This window comes from Cydia fagiglandana, chromosome 26 (assembly GCF_963556715.1).
Source record: "Cydia fagiglandana chromosome 26, ilCydFagi1.1, whole genome shotgun sequence".
Lineage (NCBI taxonomy): Eukaryota > Metazoa > Arthropoda > Insecta > Lepidoptera > Tortricidae > Cydia > Cydia fagiglandana.
In genome coordinates, this window is record NC_085957.1 from 7,433,898 (window position 1) to 7,444,240 (window position 10,343).

Consider the following 10,343-nt stretch of genomic DNA (forward strand, 5'->3'; position numbering starts at 1 on the left):
CTGAGCTGAGGATAATAGGTAGTTTGCCAAAGAACTGTCTCATTTCAATCATAGACAGAGAGAACCATACAATCTTTGTTTTACACTATTACTAGCACCCAAAAGAAAAGGATGAGTATAGTTTTCCTGATTCTTACTGACTGACAAATTGATTTGACCAACTATAGCATGATATGTGAGCTCCAATTTAATCACCAATTTTAGATTTATGGTGATATTAGAGCCTTCCAAATTGAAAAAATGCCCCAGAACGAAAATACTGGCTTCACAATTTGGTATTCTTGCGTCCGCATCTCATTTTATCGGTAATATCGGTCATTATCGGCGGTTGAACTCGGCGAGCCAAATTGGCGTCTCAGTCCGCTCCTGCTGATTTGATCGGGCAATTTAATCAGATTGGCGAAATATTTACTAATCTGGATACACTTTTTTTCTAGAATTTATCGTTAAAATTGGTGAACGAAACAAAAATGTCAAGTTGAGACAGTGACAGTTAAAAACCTTTTGACATATTATTATTCTGTCATGTCCTAGGTGTCCTAGTGTCCTAGGCTTTTTTGTTTCTCGTTATTGACCGTGGTTATTTACCAGTAAAAAATAATTTATTGTTATTATCCTACATTAATGTTATTTGCCCAAGGAATAATCTTAATTAATGTGTATAGTTCCGGTTAAAAAGTGGTAAAAATACGAAGATATCGATTCAACTTTATTGAATATTTCAGGTAATTTACTTTTACTATAGATACAGCCGGCATAACATTTTTGCTTACATTTCTTGTTTGTTTACATACTTTAATTATAACATTTTTGCTATAAATATAGATTTAATATAAAAATGCTTGTGCCGCACTGGAATCCCGCCGTTCCATTCCATGTTGGTATTGTTTGGTTAAAATGGTTATGTGCGAGTGGTCGTTACTCCCCCGATATTGATAACCGTGGTATTGGTAGGTTGATTAGTGACCGGATCGGCCCCGGCGACGTAAACTGTTGTATTTCCTTCCTCGTTTTCACAGCAGCAAGTCAAAATGCACTGAAATGAAAAAGGTTTGTTATAAGATGGCCTCATTTTAGCTCTGGTGGCATTGGCTTAGCTTGCACCACTCTCGGCATATTTGGACATTTTTGATGTACTTCCTCCTATATTAGCGGCAACTCTTCATATTATACTTTTTGCACCTAAATTTCATAATGCCATCGTCTTTATTTGACCTAAATCTCAAATCGAGTTACTTGCAATAATATGTCTACCTGAATGTCAAACTCAAATTATAGTCATAATAGTAGTTAAGTAGTCATTAAAGTATTAGGAAATTTGAATTTTAGGTATTGGGACACTGTCACAGAATAAATAATAGTACTAGGTACAGAAGACTCACTCTCTAACAAAACGCGTCAGTCACGATCAGCACAGATATGGCCGCTAGGTGGCGACAGCGCCACACGCGGCTTATGGCAAACCCCAAAATTGGGGTCGAATGGATGGAGTTTTAGCTACCTACCTGTAGCAAAGCGACGAAACCGCGGAGTGAGCCACGCCTGACTAAGGGTTAGATGTGTAGGTATATTAAGAATGCGGTAATTTTAAAGGAAAAAGGCATTCTAGGATCCAGGCATCTTGACACAATTCTGTTTTGAAACCTAGGTATTTTGGCAAGTATATTAAATTGTATTAAAAGAAATTAAGATAAAAATAAATAATTCTATAATCTTTTTGGGCCATTTTTAGGGTTCCATACCCAAAGGGTAAAACGGGACCCTATTACTAAGACTTCGCTGTCCGTCCGTCCGTCCGTCCGTCCATCCGTCTGTCTGTCACTAGGCTGTATCTCACGAACCGTGATAGCTAGACAGTTGAAATTTTCACGGATGATGTATTTCTGTTGCCGCTACAACAACAAATACTAAAAACAGAATAAAATAAAGATTTAAGTGGGGCTCCCATACAGCAAACGTGATTCACAATATGGCTGCGATAAATTTAATTAGCAATCTTGAGGCCTTTCTCGAGGACTGTAACGATTCGGATACTGAGTTTTTTCCTTTTGCTCGATAGAAAAAAATCACAAACATAGGTCTAAAAAACACTTTAAAAATTTGTAACTATTGTTACAAATATGAAAATTGCTTGTAAAAATCGGCAATACGTTCCCTCAAACAGGGAACGTATCGAATATTGATCTATTGACAATTTTTTTTTAATTAAAAATCATAAATAAAGAACTTAATACCCGCGCTCGTGCACGCACTTCCATCTCGCTCACGCTCAGTGAGAGCGAGAGAAGAACACGAACTATCTGTGCATTCAGCATGAAAAGGTAGGCAGTAGGTAGGCAGGCAGGCAATTTAAATCCTATGCAATTGTGACAGAGTCGCTTTTGCTTTGTGTAAGTTCGAATTCCAATGGCAATGGCTGGGCCTTAGTAGGATATTAGTGTGTCTTTGAGATATTTTGGTTCTACTTACACGACAGCACCAAATCAGCACCACAAGACCTGCTCTCAAGACGTCTAGAACTGATTCCAGGCACCAAGTGACACAGGCCGAAATCGCCCCTATTATCGCAAGTGTTACAAATACATAGATTATCGTGTCCTGAAAACATCGAGGAAGGTTAGGGTCCTGCCTGACTTACGCTGCGTTTTACGTAAGCGAACAACTCGCGAACGCGACGCGGCGCGGCGCGGCGGGCCCAAGGCGTTCACGTTCGCAACGAGATCGCCCACGTAGGACACTTCTATAGGTATCAAAGGATTGATTCACCCCGCGCCGCATCGCTTCGCGTGGTATCGTCTTAGGTCGTCCCATTCGTTTTTCGTCAAGTTTTTAAATTAGTCCTATTCTGCTTTCGTCACTCATTCTACATTCGTCACAATCGTCGGCGGCTTTCAATGTAGAATGAGTGACGAAAGCAGAATAGGACTAATTTTAAGAACTTGACGAAAAACGAATGGGACGACCCAAGACGATACCCTTCGCTTCGCGTTCGCGTGTTGTCGCCTACGACCTACGTAGTACACTGCGTTAGAGGCATATTTTTGATATTTTTCTAGGTGAACTTATAGGTCATAGTGAGCAACTTTTACCATAGAACCAACCCCGAATTCGCGAAAAAATATTTTAGATAAACTTATTATCGCTGACTGTACTTTTTAGGGTTCCGTACCCAAAGGGTAAAACGGGACCCTATTATTAAGACTTCGCTGTCCGTCCGTACGTCCGTCCGTCCGTCCGTCTGTCTGTCACCAGGCTGTATCTCACGAACCGTGATAGCTAGACAGTTGAAATTTTCACAGATGATGTATTTCTGTTGCCGCTATAACAACAAATACTAAAAACAGAATAAAATAAAGATTTAGGTGGGGCTCCCATACAAGCAAACGTGATTTTTGACCAAAGTTAAGCAACGTCGGGCGTGGTCAGTACTTGGACGGGTGACCGTTTTCTTTTTGCATTTTTTTCCGTTTTTTTTTGCTTTATGGTACGGAACCCTTCGTGCGCGAGTCCAACTCGCACTTGCCCGGTTTTTTTTTACCTAAAGCAACAAATACTCATCCAGACAATTCTAACAAACCCAAACACGATTAGGTTACGTGGTTCTTCCACAGAGTTCCTATGGCCACCTCCTTTTCCTGCGGTGTTGGCTATGTTTCATAGAAATCGATTCAGCAGTTTGAAGAGTATATAGCTTATCCTTGCACGTTTATCCTAATTTTTGCAAGCTGGGGGCCGATTTTTGAATTTCGAGCGTTCGATTTCGTGACTCGAAAATCGGTGGAAAACAGCGAAATGCTAATTTATGAAATACGAGCGATAGAAATTTAGAATCGAGTGGTATTGACCACTCGTTTTCAATTCTATTAGTAGAATTTTAATGCTTGGTACTGGAGATATTAAGGAACGAAATACACGAATTCGAGCGGTCGAAAATCAAAAATCGGCCTTCTGGTGGCCTAGCGGTAAGAGCGTGCGAATTTCAATCCGGAGGTCGCGGGTGCAAACCTCGGCTTGTACCAATGAGTTTTTCGGAACTTATGTACGAAATATCATTTGATATTTGCCAGTAGCTTTTCGGTGAAGGAAAACATCGTGAGGAAACCCAATCCCAATAAAGCCTAGTTTCCCCTCTGGGTTGAAATGAAAGGTCAGATGGCAGTCGTTCCTTAAAAACTAGTGCCTACATCAAATCATTGGGATTAGTTGTCAAGCGGACCCAGGCTCCCATGAGCCGTGGCAAAATGTCGGGATAACGCGAGGAAGAAGGAAGGATTTTTTGCAAGTCAGTTAAAAAATATAAAATTTAAATACTTACAGAGTTGCGATAAATGAAATCACCGATGGAATTACCATGTACACCATATGCTAGAGAAAGCACAGTACATAAATACAAAAATAACCGCATGGTCTTATTTTTAAGTTATATATACTTAATAGAAATTTAAATCACATAAATAAATGTATCTTTTAAAATAATGTAAGTAATAGACTATCCTTGACGAAACCTGATTGGAAAATAAGCTGATTCTACATCCAAAGATCCACCCATGTGTATTAGGGTAGACTGGGGACAATTGAAACAATAATTTATTTAGTAATTTTTTTATTATGAATGGGCTTACTCATGGCCACATACTAGCCGAGGCGTAGGCGTAATTTAAATCAGGCAACAAGGCCCATACAAATACCTTAAAGACTAGCATACGTATATGTATTTTATAAACTTAAAACTAAGCAATATAGTTATTTTATTACAAAACGGCGTGGCGTGGTTGCGTTAGCATTATGTTTAACCGGATGTTACTATTTAATTTTTGCCTAATTAATTAAACGTTATTTATTTAGTTTTACATGTTATTTATCATGCGATAGCGCTATACGTAATAGCGGCCATGTTATTGTGACGTAGGCTTGTGTTACTCTGGGAAGAGAAGACCATGTTTTATTAGACTATGTTCTGTACCTAAGTACTATTAATTTTATTCTGTGACATAGGTCACGTTGCCAACTTGCCAACGTTGCTTGGCTTCCATATTTGGATTGATATGGGCCGTTTGTAATTTCAGTTCAAATTTCAAAGTAAACATTTGTATCATTGTGCATTTGCTAAGTTCATTTATATATGAAATTAAAAAGGATCTTATACTTTATGAACCTTTCAATATTTTTTTAAATATGTCTGCCTTATACTGCGGAGAGACGCCGAAATATTACTCACACCTGCAATAAAGATCTGTGTCGAAAGACAAACACACACGCACATTTAAATAAAAATTAACAAATTCTCATTTTGACGCACACAAACTTAGGTATCACACTTGGAAATACCGGGTGTGGCCTGTAACACGAGCAAATAATTAAAACATACTCGTAGATTGTACTCCTCAAACGGTGACACTTTTGTTCAACAACTTTTAAAAATTATGAAGCATTTAGATTCCCTATTTTTCATACAAAATAAATATTATCTTCAATGGACGCCATCGCCACGCCATATCATTGTGATTGACGTTGCTTGTTACGCCTTAAACATAACAAAATTCCCAATACCTTGCGTCTTAGAATAAACTTTAAAGTGTATTAAAAATCAAACCACAAGTTATTTTTAAAACTCGCTGAACATATGTTGGTCAGTATGAGGAGTACAGCCTACAGTTTAATTTTTTGCTCATATTACAGGCCACACCCGGTATATAAGGTTTTTGGCAGAAGGGAAAGTTAGGTACTGAAAGTATGCTCTAACTAAGGCCTCTTATATTTTTTTTTTCAGAAGCATGGACCCGTATGGGAGTGTACCGGTCTTCATAGACGTGGAACGAACACCCGACCGGTATATTCTTGCCCAAGGAATGTGCCAAAACCTGATTCAAGACAAAGGCGAGACCAGGTAACAAAGTTTAAAAATATGTACCTACCTCATCATCATCATCATCATCTCAGCCATAAGACGTCCACTGCTGAACATAGGCCTCCCCCATGGATCTCCATACGTGCCGGTTGGAAGCGACCCGCATCCAGCGTCTTCCGGCGACCTTAACAAGGTCGTCTGTCCATCTTGTGGGTGGACGTCCTACGCTGCGCTTGCTAGTCCGTGGTCTCCACTCGAGCACTTTTCGACCCCACCTACCTACCTATATCTTAGCAAACAACAGTTTCCAAAATAATTGTGACTCAAAATGTTCGCATGTCATGCCGAATATTCGGCGCTTCGGCCGAGAGGGGCCTAATATTCGGTATTCGGCCAAAACCACTATTCGGGGCATCTCTTAGTAGGTACCCTACCTATCAGGCTGTCAGTCCTGGCACCTCTTTTATTGAAAATTATCATATAAGTAGGTAAAGTTGACGAAATATAAAATGAGCGTATCTTGTTCAAACTTGTTCGACATCGGCTCACTCTATATTTCGTCAACCTTGCTTTTATGAAAAATTTCAATTGATTTGACAAAAAAATCTTATACATGACCATTTATTATGAGAACTGCATCGCAGCCATAATTGTGTGTTTTTAGTTTTAAGATATATTTTGTAATTATATGTATGCTAGTTTTTAGGTATTTATCTATGGGCCAATAGTTGCCTGAAAATAAATGTATTCATTCATTCATTCCTTTATTCAAATAGCACCGGGGAAAGCCACGCATATGATCCGGGAACAAGCCAGTTCCCTCCAATGGCGCATCAACCAACTCAAGCTTCAAGCCAAGCTTTGGCTTCGAGCCAAGAAATGCCGGCAACCCAAAATGAGGCCGGTCAAAGTGAAGCTAAAAAGTCGAGTGGGACCAGGAAGTAAGTACTTACTGATGCGACTGTTAAAGGTTTTTATATTTTTATAGATGGCGCCAGCATAGGTTTTACCGATCTCAAGTTTTGTTCTATGGGATTTCGCATCCAGGCAATATAATTCCAAAAGTGCGAGTCGGACTCGCGTTCCAAGGGTTCCGTGCATTCAACAATTTTTTACAATTAATTTTTTGATGTGAAACGTGAGTGAAATGTCTTTAAACAATCCCGTAAAGGTCGGATCAAACGCTAAGTAATTAAGTCCGACTCGCGCTTGACTGCACACTTCTAATAGGTTTTCCTGTGAAAACCTATTTTGTGTATTTTTATCAAAATTGTAAACCCAGTAATTTCGGGGATAAAGGGGGGAATGGTAATTATTTGCCTATTTTCTTAAATTACTTCTAAACTTATTTTTTAATTTTCTCATTTACCCCCCAAAAGTGGCCCCCATGTTTAAAATTAATTTGTCTACGTTACATGTCCGTCTTTTTTTTTAAAAATCAGAACGGAACTCTTCAACGACGCGTAGTTCAGGATTTGTCCTCTTCGTTATGTTTGCTATGCAAGTTAAGTTTTTAAGCCGCATTTTTGTCAAGCTTGAGTTCTGATGATGGGATCCATGAGAAATCCGTCTTTGGGTCACAGACTTTACATATGTGTACGAAATTTCAACTAAATTGATTCAGTAGTTTCGGAGAAAATAGGCTGTGACAGACGGACAGACAGACAAATGCACGAGTGATCCTAAAGATTGCCAGGTATAACCCATGCTGGCGCCATCTGTAAATGTGACGTCCCACGGGTAAAGGTATATTATGGCGGTTGGCGCTTACGCTATTATTAACGCCGCTCCAATATTATTGCGGCGCTATGCAACATAAGCGCCAGCCGCCATAAGGTACCTTTCGCCATGGAACAAATTACCTCTAAGTACATGCCAACCCAATTCTTACTGTGTTCCATAGTCTAATAAAACATGGTCTTCTCTTCCCAGAGTGACACAAGCCTACGTCACAATAACATGGCCGCTATATATAGCGCTATCGCATATTATCATATAGCGCTGTCGCATGATGACGTAGGCTTGTGTCAGTAAGGTGACCTAGAAAAGACGGGAAGAGAGTACCAGCAGGGGTGCGAATCTCCTGACTTCGGCCAAACTCGGCTCCACTCGGCTCAGCATTGCTCCGAGCAATTTTTAGGGTTGGCACCACTTGACTTCCTTTTGCGTGCACGACCACAGATAAGATAATCACTTGAATTTTGACAACCCTAAATAGCCGAAAGGGATAGTGTCATGTATTAAAAAGGGATAGCATGATTCGACCCTGAACCGCTGTCAAACTTCGGTTTTGTAGGAAGTTTCCTTTCTGTACGGTAGTACTATTATTTATTCTGTGGTACCAGGCGGAGTATATTATTATACCATGCTGTGTTCTGTGCTTCTAGGGCTGCATCAGAGAAAGCGGACGAGGCAGACTTGGCGCCGGTGCCGCGCCGGGTGCGCTGTCCCGAATGCCAGCGCTACACCGCAGAAAACGAGGAAAAAATGCTGCGTCACATCAAAAAGGTAGGTAGACGAATCATTTTCGTATTTAATTACACAAACGGGTCTCATCATCATCATCATCATCTCAGCCATAAGACGTTCACTGCTGAACATAGGCGGAGGCCCGTTTGTGTAAGTCCAAGGGGGAGCCCTTGGACCTCCATACGTACCGGTTGGAAGCGACCCGTACTGCATCCACCTTACCTTGTGAATCATTTTCGGCCGAAACCGAAACTTTTATTAGACGATTTAGGGTCGGCTGCACCAAACTGGATTTTCTTTTTTTACATAATACCTAAATATCTGGGAGAAGCATATAAAAACTCAAAAATTGCGCGTTTTCCCAGAGATAACACCTAGCTAGCTCGATTTATCGCCCCAGAAGACCTCCATATAGCAAATTACATCGAAATCTTTAAGATCCCCGAAATATATTATTTAAACTGTAAATCTTACAATCAAACACCTAAATATGTATACTTAATTCGTGCAAGTGGAACAGAACAGAAAACTGGCCAAATGCGTGCTGGACCACGCTTATTTTAATAATAAATAAAGAAAATCATAGCGAAGAGTCTCGACCAACACCTAGAGAGACTCTCGCTGGGTGGCTGGATCAAGGGTCAGATGCAGAAGGCGGTAATTTTGGACACGGCGCGTATAGTACGTCGGTTCCTCACTCTGCAGCCCTGACCACCGGCAGCCTGGGCCCTGCCCCGTTGCCGGCGGCACCCTAGGTTAGGTTTTTTATAATGTGTTTATATGTATTTTTTATTGTTTTGTAAGTGTTTTTATATTTTACTTTTATATTCATATTATAAATGACCTAGCCTAAGAAGAAAGATAAATAAAGAAAAATAAAGAAAATCTAATCATAACATTCCCTATTTTCAGGTCCATAAAGGCGAAAATCCCTTCCAATGCTACATGTGCGACTACAGTACATACAACAAAAGTCTATTCGAGGAACACGTTCGCATCCACCAAGGGATTAAACCATTCAAATGCTCCCAATGCGATTACAAGAGCGCGTCGAAGAAAAACTTAAAAAAACACGAATTAATCCATAGACCCAACAACCCTCTAAAATGTAAGCAATGCGATTTTATTGGAAGACATTCAAAAGCCCTCAAAAGACACGAAGAAACTCACACGGACGCTGATTGGCTAAAATTTGACAGCTGCAAATTCCAATTTCAAGATTTGGCCGCGTTCAAAAAACACGAACGCACCCATAAGTTTAAATGTAAAGATTGCGATTTTAAGAGCTGTTCGAGGCCGTTCTTGAAACGGCATATGGTTAAAGAGCACGGTGTGACAGATGATAATGTCAAATGGGGCAGTTTTAACTGTCAGATCTGTGGTTGGACTTCTAGTACGATGGCGAAGATTCTGCTGCATTTGATACATCACCCTAAGCAAGAGGTTGATGAAAGTGTTATAGATATAAGTATTTTGAGGAAGCACGGTATAATGGCGTGAAATCTTAGACTAATATAGGCCTCGTGTATGAACTAGAGCATAGGAGTCGTCAGATTTTTGGCGCGAGGCGAAAATGTGTCGTTTATGCTTCCGATGTAGCCCACAAGATGGCAGAACTTACTATGCACAAGGAAACGTACCGACGAGAACGGTAGATGGTAGCACTTGCTTTGGCAATGTACATGTGCACATGTGTTTCCGATTCAGGCCACAAGATGGCAGACTGTCCAACGCGCACGGTCCCTATATTTTAACTAGAGACGCAAAAGAACGCTACATCTAATAATAGTATTAATAAGTGGTTGTTAAAAAGTATGAAAAATAAAAGGCAATGAATATTGTATAATTTATTACAACATTTTATATTTACAATATTGTAAACAATAAAACTTAAATACATTTTATCGCGTATGTTATTTAGACAAGAACACACCCAAGAACAGACAAAACATCCTCCAGACTGAGCATAGTCGCGCTACCCCCTCTGCCACGTATACGGTAATTTTACTCCATGTTTGAGTCGAAA

General features: G+C 40.0%; 2 protein-coding genes across 2 annotated transcripts in view; both read left to right on the plus strand.

Annotated features, from left to right (window-relative positions):
• The first annotated feature begins 583 nt into the window (after positions 1–583).
• Positions 584–9,821, plus strand: LOC134677436 (zinc finger protein 648-like). The gene is made up of 5 exons (XM_063535905.1): positions 584–725; positions 5,771–5,887; positions 6,625–6,789; positions 8,236–8,356; positions 9,230–9,821. Exons 2-5 carry the CDS (start codon positions 5,775–5,777, stop codon positions 9,815–9,817), a joined length of 987 nt encoding a protein of 328 aa, XP_063391975.1. The 5' UTR covers positions 584–725; positions 5,771–5,774; the 3' UTR covers positions 9,818–9,821.
• The window catches only part of LOC134677476 (uncharacterized), a 343,898-nt gene continuing 337,835 nt past the window's right edge, over positions 4,281–10,343 (plus strand). Inside the window, exon 1 of the mRNA XM_063535957.1 lies at positions 4,281–4,286. The gene's annotated coding sequence lies outside the window, so the exon portion shown is untranslated. The remainder of the gene's footprint in view (positions 4,287–10,343) is intronic.